The sequence below is a fragment of the Bacillus rossius genome, chromosome 5, assembly GCF_032445375.1.
Source record: "Bacillus rossius redtenbacheri isolate Brsri chromosome 5, Brsri_v3, whole genome shotgun sequence".
NCBI lineage: Eukaryota > Metazoa > Arthropoda > Insecta > Phasmatodea > Bacillidae > Bacillus > Bacillus rossius.
In genome coordinates this window covers 18,111,063-18,134,639 of record NC_086333.1, presented here as the reverse complement: position 1 = coordinate 18,134,639, position 23,577 = coordinate 18,111,063, and the positions used below count along the sequence as shown (strand labels likewise).

Sequence of the window (23,577 nt, the reverse complement as noted above, 5' to 3'; positions counted from 1 at the left end):
AAGAAATGAGCCAGTAGAACAAAATGAGCCCCCGAACTAGGCGCGAAATTTGCGTTCAAGTGAGCCTCAGCCGTCTACCTCGCAAGAAGTGACTGGGAATGCAGAAAATTGTTTGGTGATGTACATGGATATGCTCTCTGATGATTCTGATGTTAACATGGAGTCAGTTGAGCCAGTGGTTGTGAACGATGGGCTGAGTTTGTAACAGTTTGGTGTCACAATTTTTTTATATGCATGTGTCATCCTATAATTGGCTTACTACTGTTATATGGCACAAGAAGAAACTCATAAACAAATAAAAATAACAATAAATTAATTTAAAGAATGTAATTTTTTTTTAAAGAAGTTTTAGTGGGAGACGGCTTACAAATGTATTTTAACTACATGTACATTCCAAACTGTATTTGGTCAAACAACCACTGTATAAGAAGACTTTTGACTGTTGGTGTGCATGGTATAAATGTAAATAAATAAATGATAATAGTGTTTATGACTTTGTTTAATTTGTTTTAGAATGCCATGAGTTCTCAGCAGAGCCCAGCAACTTTGCAGGCGGTCGATCGTGACAAAATCTACCAGTGGATAGTGGAGCTGTCTAACCCAGATACCAGGGAGAATGCTCTACTGGAACTCAGGTGGGTTACCTCTTACTGCAGTATCTATCTCACTTGGACACCTCTATAAGCTGCTCATGTTAAGTATTAAATTAAAAATATGTTCTGTATGTACAGTAATGCAATTATATACTTGTAACAATTACTTTTTCAGTAATTATAATTATTTATTACATTTAAGAAGTAAACAAAGTTTTTTGCTTTAACTAACATGCCTATTTTAAGCAAGCCAATTCTTTCTTCAAAGTAATTTTTTCTTGTTTCTTCATTCTTCGGGGAAGGGAAGTGAGTTTTATTATTTATGAGAAAAATATGATATCAGCACAAATTTTGAAACTGATTTAGTAGAATCTAAAATTTAAAACAATCAAATCATATTATGTATCATTAGTTAAAATAATTATATTGTTACAAGGTGAAAAATATTAACTGATCACTACAACTTAAAACTTTCATTAATACCATGAAATTAGTAATTTGCTGCACTGTACAAGAAGTTTCTGGTCAGTTTAAACTTATCCTAATAGCTTATATTAATAAATTAATTAAAAATTAGCTTTACACTAAAACTTGTAAAAATAAACTTAAATTACTAATCCAACAAACTATTTTGTATTAAAAGAAAGCATTCTTTTTGATTTAAAAATATAAATGCTCACCCATTAAAAGCATTGAAACTTAAGTTTTAACTTTAGTTTGCAACGAAAAATTACAATTAAATCCTCACGAGAAACGCTTCGGAAAGGAACAAAAGACTTACGATGATTACATGATACGTGATGTCATAGACTCTAAACTGGATGAAAATCTTACCCTCACTAGTTCGACTGCCCTCCTACCTGACTGAGTAATAGCTGTGTCATCTTAAAACTGTGAGGCCCATCCTTTCAGAAGTGTCAGAGTTGCCTTACCACTCTCCGAGCCAGTTGAGTTAGCCTCTTCACGCTCACACTGCGTCCCCGGTGTCGAACTGTGCCACAACGCAACCCAGAACACAAGGCTGGTTACGCCACAAGCCAGACACTTGGTCAGTTAGCACAATAGGGCTGTGCGTCCCTGGGTAGAGCCATCGGCCAGAGACCCCACCCAGTATCAAAAAGATTGCATGGCACTAGAAAACTTACAAAATTATTCAAATTGTCTTTGTTTTCGAAACAGTAACAGAATTTTAGATGAAAGCTTTTTATCACGTATCCAGATTGACAAGTTCTAAAATCCATATTCAGATAAATGAGTTCAAATGGTTTTACTCAATGATTCAGTAGAACCTCGTTTTGACATATTTCAAGTGACCAGGACAAAAATATATAAAAACCAGGAAAACAGTAAAAAGGAAGTGTTAATTTTTTTTACTATATCACTATGAAGGAAACAATAATTACACACTTAATAAAATGTCAGAAATGATTACATTTTTATACATAACTATTTACTATCTCACATGGTGAAAACAAAAAATCCATTCAGTCTTACAGTTTTTCATAATTGTGTTCAAAATGGGACATTAGATCTTCAGTTTTGGGCGAGAGACGAGCATATTGAAGTATCTCAAAATGACCACTTTTTTATGTTGAGATTTTCGTAACGCAAATTTTTTTTTTAGATTTGTGTATATTCATGTATTAAATTTAATTAATTTTAAATTTTTGTGGGTATCATCTATTAAATGAATAACACCACTCTTTCAAACATTTGTTTATGTTTAAGAATAGAAAAGTTGCAAACATTTTTGTTTGCAATGTTTGAAAATTCAGTGCTGCCAACTGTCTTTCCAAAGAATTTACATTATAGTAAAACTAGCATTGCTAAACATGCACATAGATACCTTAAATACAGGTTTTGGTTACGTTGATTTATAATCATACTTTATGAAGGGCCCAGTAATGCATTTTTTATCTATGTAACAACCACATTTGAAGCATAAGACATTAAAGTTTAAAGAGAAGAGATGTAAAATTTAAAAAATAATATCTTGGTTTTCAAAACTTTTCGTGCTTACATCACCAAAGTAATAATTGGAAATGAAGGTTGATTACAATGGCAAACGAAGCTGCCGTGACTTTACGCAATAACATGTAATAATGAACTTCACAATAGTCACTTATCAACTTTAAGTGTTCTGTCTAGACTGTTTCCTGATGGTTTGCTATTAAATACAGTGCTGTTGCAACGTAAATTGAAGGAAATGCTTTTGCATAAAGAGGGAAAGTAATGCATTAATACTGTAGAGGAAATGATTGTATGAGTAAAAAAGGACATTAATCATGGGAATTCAAAAATCCTGGGTTCTTAAAAATGACTAACTGAGGTTCTACTGTAGCTACATACATGTTTTTGGTCATTCTTATAAGGAATAAAAATTCTTAACAATGAAATTTTGGTTAACAATACTTATTTTGAAGGTTTTGTTAATCATGTGAAAGTGAGTCCATTGTGGCTTAGTTTTCTGGGCAGGGGAGAGCAGGAAGCTAGTGGTGTTGTTTCAGCAAGAAGAGAGAGGTGGTGGCAGACCTGGCGCCCATGCTGTGGCACTCATTCGGCACGATGGCAGCCCTTCTACAGGAGATAGTGAACATCTATCCGGCCATCAACCCTGCCACGCTCACTGCGCACCAGTCCAACCGCGTCTGCAACGCCCTGGCGCTCCTGCAGTGCGTCGCCTCGCACCCAGAGACACGCTCGGCCTTCCTGCAAGCGCACATCCCCCTCTTCCTCTATCCCTTCCTGCACACCGTCAGCAAGACCCGCCCCTTCGAGTTCCTGCGCCTCACCAGCCTGGGCGTCATCGGAGCCCTCGTCAAGGTACTGGGTTCCACCTGCGGTGTGAGCCGGTATTTGTTTTTTCCTTCTGTCAATATCGTGTTCTCATCTCATTGCCTCTAGTGATCATGATGCTTATGCAACATTAAGCTCCAAGAGCGTACATTTATTCAATCATTCATTTATGGAATTGGCACACTTGTTGAAGTAGGAAGTGCATTTCACTGTTTTGATATCATACTAGGCGCATCCTAATCGGAACCACCAGGTTCTCCTGATAACCTACAGAACCTCAGAAGGCCATGCACCATTTAAAAACTGCCCAAGATTTGTAAGTGGCATCTGTTTATGAGAAAAATTTCACAAACAAGCAATGTTAGAATGTTAGCGTTAATAATAAATATTTTGTCTCCAAATATGTAGCTATTTTCAAAGATTATCAATAGCTGACATGTGTGTACACCAATCCCTCACTTGCCTGTCTTCAAATTGCGCAAATTCATTTACCGCAATGTTAATTTTACTGCCTTAATCTTGAATATCACGTCTTTAAATTTCAGTTAGCACAAAATCGCCACAGGCAAAAAATTAAGTCGGTAGGGGTGTGCGGGTACCCGAAAATTTCGATTTCGGTTCAGTTCCATGAATACCCGAACTCGCCCCGATTAATTTTAAGGGATTCGAAATGCTTCGAGTCCAAAAAAAAAGGCTTGAAATAAGTATAGGTTATAATCACACATACACATCAAGAATTTAACGTACCGTATACTCCCGATTATCCGGGTGCGGATTATCCTATTGATGGATTAACTGTGCCATATTTCACTTCCACAAAACATAAAAACAAAAATTATTTTTAGTATTTTTTTCCGTGCGGACATAGGTATTGGCAACAGATGTTATGTAGCATTATTAAATACAACGCAGTGATAAGTAATGTATCGAATTAATCACGTAAAGATTCAACAAACAATATTTTATTCTCTTTCCTTAAAAGCTATTTGCATCCATCTTCCATAATTTCATAAAGTAATAATTTCCGTCGGAGCGCAAGTGTTCAGCAAACGTTTATATTAGCCATCATTAGGGCCTGGAATTTTTCGCGATCGCGAATTTCGCATGAAAACGCGAAAAGTAAGTACATTCACAAAAACCACAACATTTCAATATTACACTGCGAATATATCCCCGAAAAGTACCATTACAGTAGAATCCCGCCGATGCGAGCCCCCTCTGATGCGTCCATTCCGTTTATATGACCGTTTTTTGAGAAAACATGAAAAATTTGAGCAGAGAAAGTCGAAAATTTGAGTAAAATCGGCTGAAAAACAAGTCTGTTACACTTTGTTGGGCTCTATGTGTTCACGTTTATCTTGGCGAGAGCTGTACTGTAAGCAGCCAGGCATACAAAAGACGTCTAAAAATAGATACCACCCCTCTAGACTGGCCACGCGGCAGTGTCTAGACGAGCTCGGCGCCTCCACTATCGCACGAAAAGCCGTCTCAGCTGTCATGTTATCTTACCCGCCCGGCGGCTTGACGTCATACGTGACGTGATGCGACGCTTGCCTCTCCCATCCCCTGCTAATTCTTCAAGGCTCATCCCTCCCAGAGCCACAAACCATGTAAAAACAATTCCCCCCCCCCCCCCCCCCCCCCCCTCTTTATCCAACTAACATTTCAACACATTCCCTCCCTTATTTCAATCTTCTGCGTGAGAAACTGTCAGCGTGTTTTTTTTTCTCTTTTTTTTTTTTTTACACTGCGAAGGGACCTGGAAAAGATAATTGCTTGAGCTGTCAAAATAAACATCGCTGACGGCAAGGGCGGGAGCGCATCCTGTCGGTCTGTCGTTGTGATTATCTACTCCAAAAACATGTCACAGCATTTCAGGATAGCATTGTTCTTATTTCTTTCATTTATAGCCGAATGTTTTCTACTTGATCCACACAAGGTTAAAGTATCCTTTAACCCAAGTCTTGTGTTTCAGCATAATTACCTTATTTTTACATAAGCCGTGTTCGTGTATGGTTTTGATGCTCAAAATTGATCTGGGGTATAGTTCACGCTAAGTTTCTTCTCATTTGTGCGCTGGGGTTTGTTCAAGTGGCAACCCCGTGTTCCTCCACTCCATTAAATACGAGCATATCAGTCAGAAACATGGGTTTTATTGTACTGACAATAGCACAGTGATGTGCAAATTTTGCAACTGTAAAGTTTCATGGGATAGAAAAGATTTCATTGACAAACACCTAAAGTCGGCTAAGCATGTGGCATTGGCAGCCAAAAAAAAAAAGAAAATTTGTAGTTGCAAACATCAATAGCAACGTGTCTGTTTTGTGTAACTGTTTTGGATTTAATTGGCTGTTATTATGCATATTAGCCTATTCCTAGTATACATGGATTGTTTATTAAATATATAAACTATTATATTCAATAACTGCACAATTTAGTCAACATTTAAAATACCGGTAAAATTTCCATTGCATAACGAAAATACCGACTTTAAACCACCGATTTTTTAATTTGAAAGTACCGCTTTTTGCATACTGAAAACACCGAAATTTTCCAGGCCCTAGCCATCATAGAACATGTTAGCCATCCCGCTTCCCGCGTGACAGCAACGGCTCTACAGAGAAAATTCAGAAGCTTTCGGGACTAGTTTATCTCACAGAAACGAGGATGCGCTAGCGTCAATGGCAAATCATGGCAGTCACGCATGTAGTACAGAAGCAGAAACGATAATTACGTTAACAAATTAAATAACCTTTCTAATTAAAAAAGTGTTAAGTTTTTTAATTTTTAAATTCTTATTGAAATATAACTTCTATATCAATAATGTTTGCAACTCAGAAATATTGGTAGCGCCTACAATGAGGAAAAAAATGTTATGGGTTATGCCCACGGCCCAAGCCCGGTAATGTAAATAACGCTGTACGTAAATTTTTTAATGTAATTTTGTGTTCTTTATACTGTAAATGTTATTCAACATTTATTTTAATGCACTTGAAAGGTTTTTAGATACGCATGAATACTGTAAATTAATTTTAACGTGCGTAGTGTCTTCATTAATAATAGCAATCAGACTTAAGTACATAGGCTATTTGGAAAACGAATTATTTTGATTAATATATAGATGCTTTCTTATTAATAAAAAATTAGCTCTGTTGATTAGCACCCTGTTTTACTGGAACTATTTAGGGCGTTACTTTGAGAGACGTGTTACCGTATTTTTATATAGTAGATATAAGTTTTTTCCTACTTTGCTTTAACGGTGTTTTTAGATTATCCACTGATCCCTCGTCAGTCATTACCCCAGGTAATCGGAAGTCTATTTTATTTATTCAAGACAGTATAAATATGTATAATTTGCAGCCTACCGTAGCACATAATCACCGGTAATAGGGCTTCGAATACAAATCAAATCTTTACAACTATAAAATGAACGCAAGGAGCATCCCGCAAGGCCGCAACGCAAATTTTTTTTCGAGCTGCCATTTTTAATGTTGGATTGGATTACTCGTAGGATGAAAGCACGAACACTAACACCAATTAACAGGAAAAGCGACTGACGAATAAAATAATATATAATCAGACAAATAATTGTTTTATTAAAATTAAAAAAATAATGTTAAAAGTTAACTAATATATTTTTTGGTATAAATAGAATACCGTACTTTTTATGGGAGCTCATTTTATATGTGGTTGGTAATTGTGTGTTAATATCGTTTACCGTTTATTTATCAAATTCATATCTTGAGTTAATAACCTCAAGTCAGCACACTTGTAAACGTGATTAGAAGTAGCGGTAGTTGTAATTATCTTAATATAATTTTCTTTGAAGCATCTGCGTATGTGTTCCCACACACGTTCATGTTCGGGCTTGCTTACTTGTCCACCATCGAAGGTTGTGCAGTAAAGTAACTACTGTTTGCTGTGGTAGCCTACTGTGCTGAAGAATGAGTAACGCTGCCGCCACCAGTGATGCTTTGGCATATGTACAGCTGGCGTCATCGAAAAGTCGTAGCAGTGTTGGGACTTATTTTGAAAAAGTGTCTGAATTAAAATCAAAATGTAATACATGTGGGCGTGAACTCAAAATAACGACAGGTTGCACATCAAGCATGGCCAAACATTTAAGGTTGCACACAAAGCAATATTCAGAATTCTTGCAGATGCAGATGGAAAAGCAAAAACCGACACATGTAGTAAAAAAGGCTCAACAAACTTTACCATTATTGTTTGCAAAAACTACTAAATATTCAGTTGACAACCCCCGTGCAGTCTCCATCACAAAAAGTATTGGCAGAATGATTGCAATTGATCTTCAGCCATTCAGTATGGTTAATGACAGGGGTTTCGTTGAAATGATGAATTTGGTAGAACCACAGTACACGATTCCCGACCGCACTACCTTTTCACGGACTGTAATTCCACAACTGTATGAAGATACAGTTAAGAAGGTCACAGAAGAAATGCAACATGATTTTAAAAATGGTGTTGGCTCCATTTCATACACTACAGACATGTGGACATCTCGTAGTAACGATAGCTACTTGTCACTGACTTGCCATTACTTGACTAGCGACTTTGTCCTTGTACATCGCACATTGGTAAACGTTCCTTTTCCTGGGGAACACAGTGGTGCTGCCATTTGTGATGTATTATTGGACGTTTCAAACAAATGGAAAATTCCCCAAGGCGTACATGTGTATGTCTTATCTGATAATGCAAAGAACATTAAACTTGCACTGTCAAAAACTTTTTGGGTGCCATTCAGTTGTTTGGGTCATACCCTTGAGCGGGTAATGACCTCTCAGAATAAACAAAAATAATATACAAATAATTTTATATGTATAAAACTATGTAAACATGTGTTAAAGACTGAAATAAGTTAATTCAATGACATTGTGATACATAGTTATAAAGCTTTGGGACCATTTCATAGCAGCAATAATACAAACAGCCTGCAAAGACTATTATTTTAACTTTAATTCACATAGTTGTCTATGCAATTTCATATTCTTTTCTCAATGCACATGTTAACTGTTTTAATATTACCATTGTATTTAGTATATATTTAGTTATAAGTGTTTCTCCTGTTTTTTTAAAGCTTGATGGTAACTATGACCTCAGGCCATAGAAAAATTTGCTTGACTAGTATGATTTTTGAATTGTTGAAAAGGGGTTTTGGATTCATGTCAATCAGAATATGTAATACTGAATTAAGACATCAAGATGGAATTAAATGATTGCAATGATATTTGTGAAGAATATAATGCTTATTATGAGTAAATTGAGGTGCATAAAACTAGAACTGAGGTGAGCTGATTATCTTCACTATTTCCGAATATCGGTTTGACTGAATATATTGGATGGCTACAGAAATTGATGCTATGGAAAGAATCATCAATATTCAATATTTTTTTCCTTACCATAACTTGTGTTAAAACCAGTAGTCTTGTAGACTTTACGAGTATCTGAATCTACCGAACTGAAGTCGAGGCAACATTGATATACGAGAACATTTCTAGTTCAAATTGTTTTTTTATAATTATCATAAACAATAATATTCGATTAGATCTGGACTTTTGATAAAAGCTGGACCCCACATAACTTCCTGCTATTATACCTACAAAATATAATTTAAAACATGTGTTTGGTTCCTTATATTATGTACATGATTTGTGTATTGGGCATTCCAAAACAGTAATATATACCAATCACCTTTACTATTTACATATTAGTCAGACCCGCAATAAAACTCAATATATGTATATATCATATAAATAAATAATAATTATGTAATAGTAAATTTAAATATATACTGTATAGTAATGGCACACCACCATAATACACCCTTACACCCTGCAACTAGCTGTAAATGATGGCAAAAGAGAAACTCCAGGCATGGAATCAGTTTGCAAGAAAGCACGCAGCATTGTGGGCCATTACAAGCGTAGCTCACAAGCCACTCAGCGGTTGCACACACTGTTGTAGTTTATTAATGAATAATAATGCATCATGTGTTCGTACACAACCTTTATTCACTGTGACAACTTAGTACAAACTCAGTCACTCACATACGACTTATTAGGCCGCCATATTGTCTGCCTCTTGCTAACTTCCCAGCATGCAACACACACTTCAAGAAAAAATGGGGAAACCACAACATGAACTCATTCAAGACGTCGAAACACGTTGGAACAGTGAATATGCAATGCTTTTACGTCTCTTGGAACAGAAGGAAGTAATTGCAGCTGAGCTTGCTTCTTCGTGCTCAATGGATAATGTAAATGCTCTTGAATAGAAATTGATTGCAGGTGTAGTGGATGTATTAGCACCTATTTATGAGGCTACTAATGATTTGTGTGGGGAAAAGTATACCACCATTTCTATGGTTATCCCCATTATAGATGGCATTAAAGATTTGTTAGAAACTTTCATCTCACGAGCTGAAGCAGGAAGTGGCATTGTCTTTGCACGTAACATGCTTAAGGCTAAGATCCTGAGTTTCTCGCGAGCGGGCAAAGACACGCGTAGTTATCTACGTCCTCAACAGAGCGCACTAGCAGTACGGTTGAACGATGTAGCGACGTGCGGAAAACTGGAGGGGGGTGGGAAAGAGGATGCTGTTCTCAGAATTCTTATCGCCCAGCGGGGTGTCATGTTTACGACCGGTCATGGAGAGGGGGGTGGGAGAAGGGTGTACTCTGCCTCGGCGAGCATTAGATTTCCAATCCCTTTGCCTCTCTGGTTTCTTTTGCAAGAACGCTCGTTCACAGTTAACCACTACATTCAAATAAGTTGGCCAATAATGTAGTTTTCCTGCCCCCGTAAAAAAAATAATAATTTTTTACTGTGTACTACAAAGGTTTTGCGCTCCAACAAATTTTATTTCTTTACACATTTGCGTATGTGTATTACACAAACAGTTGAACGTTGACCATCTAATAGCATGACGTTATGTTGCAAAGCGGTATTATTTGCTATATTTGATATCTCATTAGGACTGTATTTTTCTGTGCAACTATATATACAGGCGAACTTTTTATACTATCGGAGAATTTTTTTTAGCTGAATATCTGTCTTCAAAATATTGCAGGTTATTGCATTAATTTTAGTGTTTTCAATGTATTATGTTTTTAAGTATGTATACATGAGGCTAGAGCTAGAAAAAGGTTTGGTTTGCGTTTTTAACTGACCTGCAGCTTGTGGCTTTTGATTACACTTCCTTTTTTTATATGTGATGTTTAAAAACGATGTTATTAGTAAATGTCCTGGCATTCGTACTTCTTGTAAAAAACATAATCATATTTGCAAAAAATAAGCTATCATTTAGTAATTTATTATTGCAATATAAATACTTGTGTATGCCAGTCGCGTCTGGCGAAATGAGGAGCTCCTTCATGCTATCCCTACTGGTGACGTCAAGCATCACTGGTAGTTCGTCTTTTATGTATTAACTGGAAGTCAAAGAGGCTCGAAATAAACATCAGTTGTAACTAATAATAATAATTACACGTCATAGGTTGTATAAGAATATTTAAGAGGGAGCTAACCAAAGGATATTTTATCAAGCATACAGATAAAGTGATATTTTAAGAGTAGTAATTCCTCCCCCCCCCCCCCCCCAACATCACCCACAAACTGACGGATTTATTGACACATCCGTACATAAAAAAACACTGCTCCAGAATCTGCACCTGAATCGTCTTAGTGGGGAAAAGGTGTACATAAATTACGATCACTGACTGAGGTTATACAGAAGGTAATCAACCAAAGTGATTAGGAGCAAGGAATACTAATGCAATAAATATGCCATTGATATAATTTAATGATAATTTTTACTCACGTTTTAGAAGTTGATATTGCTGAATAGCAAATTTACATTTTAAAATATTGTAACAATGAAAAATTGTGAACCAATAAATATTTTTTGCTGAGTGTATAATTTGATTATGTCTTAAGACAAATGGAAACTAGATATTATGAGTACAAAATATTTGTAAGTAATAAAAATTTACATAATAAAATACTTACATTCATACAAAATACAAATATTTTTCTTAGATATACAAGTATAACTACGAATTCATTTTCGGCCAACGAACATAAAGTTATGCTTTGGGCCCTGATAATAAATAATACCTACATAATTACCTTTTCACCAAAAGTACATGAGGTACAAAATTCAACAAATCTTAAAACACAATAAAAATATACCCGGTATACATTATATTTTAATACAAACACCAATACAATACTAATTTTAACTGAACATTTTTTGGAGGTATGCATAATTTTATTAAAATTAATCAGAAAGTAATGCAGTTACATGTTTACAACCTTGCGTACTTCACTTGCCTTTGACGAATCCGGATATGTTCAATGTTTAGCCAGCCGAAAAGGATGTTTAGATTTTATTTTTAAACGCATGTGAAATTAGTCCTTTCTTTTAACACTTCATCGCTGTCACGTGAATTTACGGCATCTTACATTATTATTGTACTTTTGTTTTGTAGTAACGATCGGTAGGCTAAATATGTACATGTGTTTGTTAAAACTTTGTTTTAAACATCCATAAATTAATTTTGTCAATTTATTTATTGATACCAGTAAAATACAAAATAAATGATATTTATTTTACGACCTCTTAAATTATTTAAATGATATATAAAATATGACCAAATGTTTTTCAAATTAAGACGTATTTTCAACTGGAAGTACGCGAGAATTACACAGATTCATTTACTTGCGTATTGCATAGCATACTTCACGTCCATTTCTGACAGCCTTGCGAAGTCACTTCCAAAGTATCTACAAGTATATTCTTCAGGCGAATTCGGACACAGCATTATAATCTTCCATTATATCTAGAAGACGTGTTCTTACATTTGCTTGGAGTTTTAAATTATTTTTTTGAAATAATAAAGGCAATTCTAAAGTTTAACTCCATTGCAGAAACACTTACGCAATATATTTGGTGGTTCTCTGCAAGTGTATTTTGTGTTTTATTCTATTTCGATAATGAAGTAAATCTGAATTTATTGCCTTTTTTTCAGATTTGTTTATACATTAGATGTATATAAATATAAAAATTTATGTAACAGGATGAATCTTAAATGGTTTGAACAGTTATCTATAATGACTTAGTTGGTTTGTTCATTAAAAGCCTTTCTTTTTTACTGTTCAGGTTGGATTCCTTTATAACTCAAAAAAATTATCACGTAACTAAAAAAATGAATAAAAGAGCAAACTTCTGTTCGTATAAAGGTGTTGATTTTATGAAAATAATGTAATACAATTTGTTCTCTAGATAAGTAGATTTAGAAGTAAGACTTCATATTTCAGTCGTTACCATGGTACGACTTCCGGAAAAGTTTTACATATATATATATTTTTTATACAGAAGGTACCTACCGGAGCTTGCAGGTTGCGCAGAAAGGAATTGTATTGTTTGTGATAGTTCTCTGTTGGCAGTAACACCTATGAGCTATGATATATGTTTGATGTTCTGTTTCCAACTCATCGTTAAAACTAAAATTTACGGACTGATTATTATCCTTTGATTTAAAATCTAAGTTATTTACAGTGTTTAAAATATGCTTTCTTACGTTTAATAATATTTCATATTGTTTGTATGATGTTTGAGTTACCCGCAAAGATAATGAGATAGTTATTTTATACTGCTTCTTTCGCGGTTTTTTTTAAATTTTAGTCTTGACAATAGGGAATGAATTATTCAAGCTGTGCTAAATAGATAGATTATGCTTTATGTCATTGAGATCAAACTCTTTTTTTTGTGCATTTTATAGTATTCCTAGTTTAGTTAATTTATCCAACAATATATTTATACAGTCAAGGGCTTAGATGCTTTATAAAAAAACTCAAGTGGTTCATAATCAGTTGCCGTGTATAGATATATTTTGTATAAAATAAGCAGTATATGTTTTACTGCTTAGAGTTGATATAAAACCATGTATAAAATTTGAAAGTATTTTGAACTTTTCATACTTAAAATTATCATACAATGTTCAAATATTTTTCGATATAATTAAGGACACCTGTATTTCGCGAATACATCTCGTGTCAGGCTATTTCACACATAACTGTAGCTTTTTTCTTAGAGGTTTGGCGAATTGCGGGCGTGCAGCAGTACGGTAACTACGTCCTCATTGGCCCCGTCGAGTGCGGGAAAACAGCCTTCACCGACCACAGCCAATAATTACAAGAAAAATCTACAGTGTTTTGTAAAATACCTTGACACGAAATGTATTCGCGAAATACAGGTGTCCCTAGATATAAGACGTAATTGCTCTCTGACGATAATTTTCTTTACTGGTATTATCACCTTTCTTATGCAGGAGAATAGTTTTTGTAGTCTTGTGATACCCATTCTGAAAGAATTCCAATAATGGAATATGTGTTTATTATAATTAATGGAGAAGTGTATATACTATTAGCAAATGGATCATTAAAAATGTGAAAAGAAATTATAAAAAATTACAAATTAGTCTACTGCACATAAATCACTGATTTTAAAAAGCCAAAATTACTATAACATTCAAAATATCACAGAGCGTGCCATGTAGAAAACACGGACGCATGTTTTGGTCTAAATGAAATAAATAAAATACAAGTCTGCGGCTTTAAATACCAAAGAAGTAAAATTAAAATGTTTCATAAATATTCCACGCTTGTAAGGGTACAACCATTCATTACACTGATAGGACATATTTTTTCTAGTACATCATACTGATTCCTAACCAGATACACATATATAAATAATTTGTGTTACACTTCAATTAATTTGGCCATGAATTAAACCTGATAAATAAACAATGCAAACAAGCGAAACTCTACAGAGTATCGTCAAATAAAACCTGGGCCAAAAGTAAATCAATATTTTAGTGCTCAATACAATTCGAAGGAAATGGAAGATTTTTTGTAGTATTATAATTGATCATACAAGGATTGCTGATTTGGTTTTGTATTAATTTTGAGCGTAAAACTACCCCGAAAATATTGAATAAATTTTTCAGTTAAGCTGCATATAAACTGAACTGGTTTGCTAGCTGTCTTGCCATCGTAAATATGACTATGAGTCTGATTGGTCATGTTGGTGATAGGCACGATTTTCAAGGCTGTCTCCCGATATTATATATGTGTTTTATTTTTATACAAAATTAAGCACAAATATGTTTTATATTTCTTGTGTGAGATACCAGTTGCAAAGACTTTGCAGTTTGATTTTATGGGTAGTGAATCATTGGTATAAAATAACTTCATTTATTTTTTCCCGATAACATTTTTTTGACATTAGTATAATCTAATCACTCGCCAAGCAGAGAACCTTATTGTTTGTAGTCACGAAAAAAATTGTATTCAATATCAGCTAATAACTTACTATTGCTAATGTCATCAATCATGCGTGCCTATTTCTTAATTTTATTTTATTAGTAATTAGAAAATAAAAATCGGTACTTTTCTGAATTTCCTCATTGAGGCTGCGACCCAAATTTCAAGTTTCCAGCCCTTTTGGTAGTGGGTTGGAATTTGTATAGGCCCAGTGGCGTAGCCAGGATTTGTGTATGGGGGTGTTAAGAAGCATGCTCCCCCCCCCCCCCCCCCCCTCCGTATTAAAAGGGGGGGGGGGTTCGGGGTCCTCCCCCGGGAAAATTAGGATTTTAAGGTGTAAAATAGTGCTATTTTAGCAGTTTTCGGTACTTAATTTTAAATATTGTAATGGTAAAATTTTTATTAATTTTAATATGAAATTTGTTTGAGTGATGAATAAGAAAAAATTAAAGATTTGGTGCTAAGGGGGGGGGGGGGGTTTAACCCCTACCCCCCCCCTCCCGGCTACGCCCCTGTATAGGCCAGTGTGTGAGCAAGTGAATTACTTTTTGCATATTCGAGCAATTCAAAATTTAGGCAATAAAGTTTAACTATAACAATTTCACGTAAGCTAGAAAGCTCAAAGGCTGGTAAAACAATAGAATTTTATTTCATATAATTCTATATCAATTTCATCTTAGTATAACACACCCATTTAAACACATTTTATGTACATAATAATTTCACTTCAGCAAGGTCTTCGGTTTCTTGTAACACAAATAAAATTACCTAAAAAAATTACTGGACATACTTAAAAAAGTTTTTAGACTGTAATATTTGCCAAATTATTTTAATAAATCTAACTGCAAATGTAAGAACACAATATAAAGGTCTTTAAAATTGTATTTTGGAAAATTACCTGAATGTTTATTTTCTAACACTCCTTATTTCACTTGTTCAAAAGTAATTACATGTATACATATGCGTGCGTGTGTGCGCGCACTTGGAACTTATGTTTCTTTGATCATTTATAGTTGCAAATAATGTAGCGGAAGTTAAATTGAAAAATATATAATTCTTTCTGGCCAATATTTGTTTACAAACATAATTTTACATGACCCCAGAAGAAGAAAAAAAAAAAAGAATCGCCACTGCCTTGAAATTGTGTAACTAACGAAAATGTTTAACTGCTCAAGGTTAGTGATACAATAAATGCTTGGGTAGTGAAAAATCCATTGTTAAAAATCAAAAGTAATTTTAAACGACCCTTAGTTAACCATTGTTCAACGACAGCATCGAGAGATTGGCCCTTATTTTTGTATCGTTATATACATAACTAAATCATTACGGGAGGAAGTTGCCATAGGCGGCTGGTCCTTCAGTTACTATTTTTTTTAAACATCTCTATAAAGTTGCAATACTAACTATTAATATTTTGATCATAACTCATTTATGTAACATTACACCCAGAGGTATAGCCCATTCTACCAGAGCTAGAGTCGAGGTACAAATATAATTAAAGAAACATAATTAAATAAATATAACTAAAGAAATATAATAAATAAATTTATAGAAAGTCATTGTCATTTGGAAATAATTTTTTTTTACAATAATTTAAATATTCTAATAAAATCTTAAACATTATTTATTTGTCTTGAATGTGCGATTCTTGAATAGAAATATAAATAATAATTTAATAATTAAAATTGATTTTGGAAGTTATATTATTATATGAAACCATTTTGCTATTATTGTAATACACCGTGATTGCAGGATTCATTCATGTGTTAAGGTAAAGAGTCATATCAAAATACATAATGAAGTCACTAAGATAATAGGTATGTGAAATAATGTTGTAATAAAATGTAATGTGCGACGTTCACGTAGATGCCCGTAAACGAAACAGGTTAGATATTATAATCATATTTAGCACTTTAGTATTTCCAAAATAAGTTTTTTTTTAAGACGCCCAACTATTATAATAAATTTCTATCTACTAAAACAATTCAGTAATTGTAGTTAGATGATTTTAAATAAAAAAATTCTCTATGAATAAATTTTGTCACAAGTGAAGCATATTAATAATAATTTATATCACTGAAAAGCTGACAAATATATCTATAGAAATTGTCGACAACATGAGACGGTTTTCATTTCATTCATTACTATTGCTGATACTAGTATTGTGTTTTGACCGTTTCGAAGCGATAATATTCCCGCCTGAACTCCTGCGATATTAGAGCCATCTAGTGAGTAAACTCGGAACTAATCGGAGCTCTAGCGGCAAACTGTTGAACTGGTTCCTTTCATCAGTGGCAAGTGACAGTTAAATCACAGTATTTAATACTCAGATTATTTAAATTCTGTATGTTGTATTAAAAAAATTAATAGACAGAATTGTTCATTGTAACTCCTTTAAGTTGTGTGCAAAGTAACAGCCGTGTACCGTTTAAATATATACCTAATATTTAGTTTTAAAAATTTCAAAATTAAAATTAAATAAGAAAGCATTTTTTGAAAAAAAATTTATCGTCATATTTACAAAATTCAAAGTTTTATTTACAATTCTGTCTAGTATGTATTTTTTATCCACTACGATATTCATGGGAGAAATAATTTTCTTGGAGGCTGCAAAACTAAGGATCTTAGCCTTAAGGCAATGCTTGTGCGATTTCCTGATTACAGACTAAGAGAAGAATATGTTGTTTCAATGATTGTTGATCCAAGATATAAAGTAATTTTGTTACACGACCATGAAAAGAAGAAAGGACTACATTCTCTTAAATTGTTCATAGAGTCTGACACAAGTTTCGAAGGCATCCATAAGGAACAAGCAACAGGGGCACAAAATACACTTCAGCCATCATCATCCTCACAGTTCTCAGTGTGGAACAAATTTGATACAGCTTCACAGTCAGTGGCAGTGAATGATCCCTTACCACATGAGAGTGTGCTTGATGACATTTCAAGGTACATCAATGAGCCTGTCATCAGCAGACACACTAATCCATTTGCATGGTGGAAAGCAAATCAATTCCGGTTCAGATACATTTCGGTGGTTGCCAAAAGATTGCTGTCAATTCCCGCAACTTCTGTGCCAAGTGAGCGAATGTTTTCTACAGCCGGTAATATTGTGACTTCTCGCAGGGAATGTCTTGCGCCTGAACTCGTGGAGAAGTTGACTTTTTTACATGATAATCTGTAAACACCATCGCTCTTACAGGCTTTTATTTACAGTGTTTTATGTTTACTAAGCTTACCCATTTTTACATAGCCTAGGTATTTTATTGGAAAGGGGTTTTGCATGAAGCCTAGGGCCTATCATTTTTAGCTTATTGTCAAAGGAATAAGTAGCTTTAACATGTAGATCTACATAATGTTTATTTTTGTAAAATCATTTGTTTAAATGTTTCTATGTATAGCCTACCATAAATCTTAACTCAAAGTGTTTTATTTAGTACTAGCTGCCCGACCCGGCTTCGCACGGTTGTATTTATGGGGGGGGAAATGAGACCAAATCTCCTATTTACAGTTATAATAAATGAAATAAAATGAAAATTAATTAATTTTGACAAAAACTTAATACAATGCTTTGTAATGTACCGAAGAAAAAACGAATAGCACCGATGGTTTCCCATCCTCCCCCTACCCCTGCCCACTACCGCCACACCTCCCCCTCCCACTCCCGCCACACCTCCCCTTCCCACTACCACCACACCTCCCCCTCCACCCCCCACTACCACCACACCTCCCCCTCCCACTCCCGCCACACCTCCCCTTCCCACTACCACCACACCTCCCCCTCCACCCCCCACTACCACCACACCTCCCCCTCCCACTACCACCACACCTCCCCCTCCCACTACCACCACACCTCCCCCTCCCACTACCACTTGCAAAATTTCAACGGTGATGAGGACTGCACTAACAATGAAATAGCCGTTGCCATAGAGACGAATGAAGCATCAACAAAGCAACAGCCGTTGCCATGGTGATTTCCTACCAAAAACTGGAAATAAAAAAAAAATTTAGGGGTGGACTACCCCTAACATTTAGGGGGATGAAAAATAGATGTTGGCCGATTCTCATAGATACCGGATAAGCACAAAAAATTTCATCAAAATCGGTCAAGCCGTTTCGGAGGAGTATGGCAACGAAAACTGTGACACGAGAATTTTATATATAAGATATAAACTGTAGCCTATGTAAATCTGTGAATGTTGTATAAATGGAAGTAACAAATAGCATTTTTAAAAATTTTTACATTTGAGTTAATTATTATTTCTACAACTGCCAACTGGAAATTGTATGTAATAAAATAATATTCTGTCAACTTATTTGTTATCCTTCAGTAATACGAGTATGAAAAGTTAATGAAAATTCTTATGATAATAAACTTTAAAAATTAAAGAAAAGATTCGAAATTGGAATCGAATTTCAAATAGTTGGTAGGGATTCGACTCGGAATCGAATCGAACTGAAAATAGAGGATTCGCACAGCCCTAGAAGTCGGGCATGATGCCTCAAAGTCTGCTTCATTCAACTTGGTAAACAACGGATGTGCCGTAGCATACAGTTAGCTATATGAGGGGAGAAGAGATGCGTGCGCAGGTCTGACTACACTATCGGCTGTTGTACAAACATCAGCTATGGCAAGTCAGTATTTATGTTGAAATTAATCAGTATTTATGTTGAAATTAATAATTACAAAATATTATCATAACTTTTTTTCATAACTTAAGTATCAGAAAAATATTATATTGCACAATGGTTATAAAGTGGTACATACACATACAGTATTTCCTCGATTAATGGACACTTTATTAATGGAAATTTGTTACAGCGGACATTTCCGCATCACAAGTTATGAATGGCCGGATTTGTACTTCTTGAATAGTCTGTACAGACACTCGTATCCAAGCGCTGTCCTGTTTACACACTGAATAATTCTTGAATGCATGCATACTTTTATCTAAGGATGACACAATTGTTTTAAAAGAGTTCCTGTGCTATCTTTTCTCCGGTTCATGTAAAAAAAAAAAAAAAAAAAAGGAAATGCAAGATAACTTGTTCATGCTCAGTTTCTTGCCTCCTGCTTGATTTCCTTCATATATATAATTTTTGCTTTTATAAAACAAAACTTACCCGAGTTTCACTCCCTTTAACTGTCAAATTACGAGAAATGAATAAAATACAATTTGTAACTTTATATGCTGTGTCTGTTCGGTCTTGGTTCTTTATATATTCAGAAGAATACATTTTAACTCGTAAAATTGAAACCACACCTTTTATAAACGTTAAAGTTGGATTCTCAGAAAAGTATTCAAAAATAACTTGTACTTTTATTTTGTTTATTTTTACTACCCAATATTTTATGTCTGCCTTTATAAGTTTTTGAGATACAATTTTAAAAAAATTTACCCTATTTTCATCCTTTTGATGGTCAAATTTTGACAAATTGAAAAAATTCATTATATAAATCTACGGCCACACAAAGCTGTGTTCAATATTTTGGCGATTTCACCAAGTGTTTGGTTTTGTGTTATTTTTCTAAAATGCTGCTGACATGCGCATGCGCAGATAAACAAAAAATTCTGTTTTCGCATTGAATTGTGTTGTCCTTCTGTGTTTGCTTTTATGAAGTTTAATTTCTTTTAGTATTGTGCTTTAAATAGTCAAGTCGACAGGAAAGGTACCTAATCGAAAGATTATTAAAATTCTATGTTTATGGAATAAATTTATGGAAAATTATAGAAGGTAGGATATACAGGACAATGCTTGGGATTTGATTCCAAGAGAATGCTATCAGAGTTGAATTTTTTCTGAAATAATCCGTAAATTTGGCTTTGTCCACACACGCAACTGTTTCATCAAATTATGAAATTTTTTGAATGCTTTCTTTTTCATATTAAATTCATGAACCCATTTATTTTTACGTTTGCATGCTGTGAGAGCCAGCAGAATATTATCATCGTCGGAATCATCACTATGATCTCACGGCATGCATCTATCTGACATCACGAACTAGACATTCCTGTCTGGCCACCTGGTGCAGCGAATATAATGAACATCGCAAACATAGCATAGCTTTCTGTGTGGCCTCGGCTTAACTCTGTTGTTTGGTGTTAGTTTCGTTGATTCAGAAGTATGCATTTTTCTCCTTAAAACTAAACCTACCCCTTTAACATTCCATAGGGTGGAATCTCGCAGAATTGTGAAATAGAATGTGTAGTTTTACTGGTATCCAATATTTTTTCTTATGCTTTCTAGCTTTGGAGATACTATTAATTTTTTAAAAGCTTTATTTATCCCCTTACTGGTGGAATTTTTGAATTTTTAATAGCTTACTTTTTAAGTTAGAAAAAGAACTTGCTGACAAAAAAAAATTCATCCAAATATATTCTATAGTTTCTGTTGGATGACGGGACAGACAGACAAACATACAACCAGAAAAACAAACAAATGAACAATGCAAATGGCAGTTTCCTTTTTTTCAAAATCCATGTAATGTAGGCTACATACTATTCACTCAGAAAAGTATTATTATTACTTATTAGTATAGATAAAACAATATTGCTTCAGCCTAAATTTTCTAGAACAATTTCTGTATTCAAACAGTAACAAATAGAAGGATTTAATAAACAATACTTAAAATATATGTGAAAGCACATAAAAACCTAAATATCCAAGCAAAAATTAGGTAAAAATAACTTTCAGCAGCTTTATAATATTGAAGCAAGTAAATTATCATAAATAATAATAACCGAGACTAATGTAAACTATGATAATCGAAACAAATTTCAAACCTTAAAATACCTCTTACAAGAATAAACAGCTGTTATTTAAATTGAACCAAAAAAAAACCTTACCTGGTATTAAACATGCTAAGAAAAAAATAATAATTCTGTGTACAAAGGAATAAATAAGTTGGGAGGGCAAAAGCCTAGGTTGCTACAGTACTAAGAAAGGTTTGCTGTATTGAGGAATGAAATTGAGATATTTAAAAAAGTTGTATTCTGCATTGGCATTGAATCGGATCTGGTTGAAATTTTCTTCCATAAGAGGTGTTTGTAATGAATCTCTCCACGTGAGGCGTTTAAAATAAAACCATGTTTGTGTATACTGAAGTGAAACTTGAGACTGGCATTCCAATTACTACGCAACTGGAAAATTGTTCGGGGGAAGAAGGGAGGAATAGCTTTCTTTCAGAGTGAATTACGTACTTGTACTTGATGGCTGATGTGTTATGTACTAACTACTAAGAGTTCAAAAGCAATGGTTTTATTGAGTGATTGGTGGTTTGCAGACAGACGAGCAGGAAGTGATCACATTTCTGCTGACCACAGAGATCATCCCATTGTGCCTACGTATAATGGAGAGTGGTTCTGAGCTTTCCAAGACAGTTGCCACCTTCATATTGCAGAAGATCCTCTTGGATGACAGTGGCTTATCCTACATTTGCCAAACATACGACAGATTCTCTCACGTTGCCATGATATTGGTGAGTGTTTAAAAGTGCATGTTTTCAATTACCGTATTTACTCACATAATCGTCGCAGCAATTTACCAAATTTTATGAAAAAAAAAGTGATGTGCAACCATTATGTGAGGAAAAATTTAAAAAAAAATTTTTAAGTAAATTTTTTAGTAAATCGCTTGAAAATGCTAAATTAAAGAAGTTAATATCTAGGTACATGGTACCTTTACGTAATATTTATTTACAATACGCGCAAAATAAACTAAACAACTTTTGGTTACAAGAAGTTTGGCAAAATAAAAATATAGTATAAACACAACATTGCGAAAAAATCAATAAACAAAATACATTTATAAAACACATTCAGTCTGAACAATCACCAAGTTTATCTATTCATTGTCTAAACTAGATTCTGATGTATCAGATTCATTTGCCAGGACGTCAACGTCATCTTAGTCGCCGCTGTCATCACGTGTTATTCAAATTATCTTTTTGTTTTCGCCAGTCACGAACAAGTTTTTCACTTACTGAAAATTCTCTTTCTGCGGCCCGATTTCCGTGCTCTTCTGCAAATGTGATTACACGCAACTTGAAAGCGGCAGTATACGAATTGTATTTACCCATATTTTCACCAAATGAACTTTCTCAAACTCTGCAATTACCGGTACTTTCCACTCCAATGCAAACGAGATAAAACAATGGCATTACAGGATCTTATCTTCCACACACATTCCTTCCTCCCACACGGCCAATTAGGACATGCCGCTCAAGGTTGGACCAATGATAAGCACCACACGCCACGTGAAAGCAGGCTGTTCCATTGTGTTTACGGCTGTTCCGATCGCGCCACACACCACATGAAAGCAGGTTGTTCCATTCGCGCCTCGCGCCTCAGTCGCCGTCAATAAATTAGGGTGCGACGATTATGGGGAGAATCTTAAATACCAAATTCATTACCTCAAACAATAGGTGCGACGATTATGCGATGGCGACGATTATTCGAGTAAATACGGTAGTAATAAAATAAGTATTATTGTTTCAAGCTTAAAATGCCATAAGCATTTTTTTTTAAGTTTATGAATTTGTTATGTTAACTTTGTATTTTTGACAAATGCATTAATTAATGTGAATATTTGGTATGGTGAAAATTATTTGGGCTCTTGGGGGCAAGTGTCATAAATAAAGCATATCCATAGATATGACATGAATTGGGAGGGGGAGTTGGGAGGAGTCTGGGTTCAGAGGTTGGGGTGCGGAGCTGAACATGGAGGTGTCTACGGCCAGTAACTGTCAGGTGCTCAGGCAAAGTAGTGAGACCTTGCTGTTCTCGGGAGAGGCTTGCAAGCAGTTGAGTTAGGCTGCACCAGGTTACAGTTCAAAAATTGC

The 23,577-nt window shown here is 34.6% G+C and overlaps 1 protein-coding gene across 2 annotated transcripts in view; it reads left to right on the top strand.

Annotated features, from left to right (window-relative positions):
* LOC134531623 (CCR4-NOT transcription complex subunit 9) overlaps positions 1 to 23,577 on the top strand; it is a 56,040-nt gene that overhangs the window by 10,585 nt on the left and 21,878 nt on the right. The window contains exons 2-4 of one of the 2 annotated variants that reach the window (XM_063367381.1): positions 514 to 635; positions 3,101 to 3,416; positions 22,021 to 22,215. In XM_063367381.1, coding sequence (XP_063223451.1) covers positions 520 to 635; positions 3,101 to 3,416; positions 22,021 to 22,215 — 627 coding nt within the window. In that variant the 5' untranslated portion in view covers positions 514 to 519. Of the gene's footprint in view, positions 1 to 513; positions 636 to 3,100; positions 3,417 to 22,020; positions 22,216 to 23,577 lie in introns of those variants that run through there. The other variant, XM_063367382.1, reaches the window with a different exon arrangement.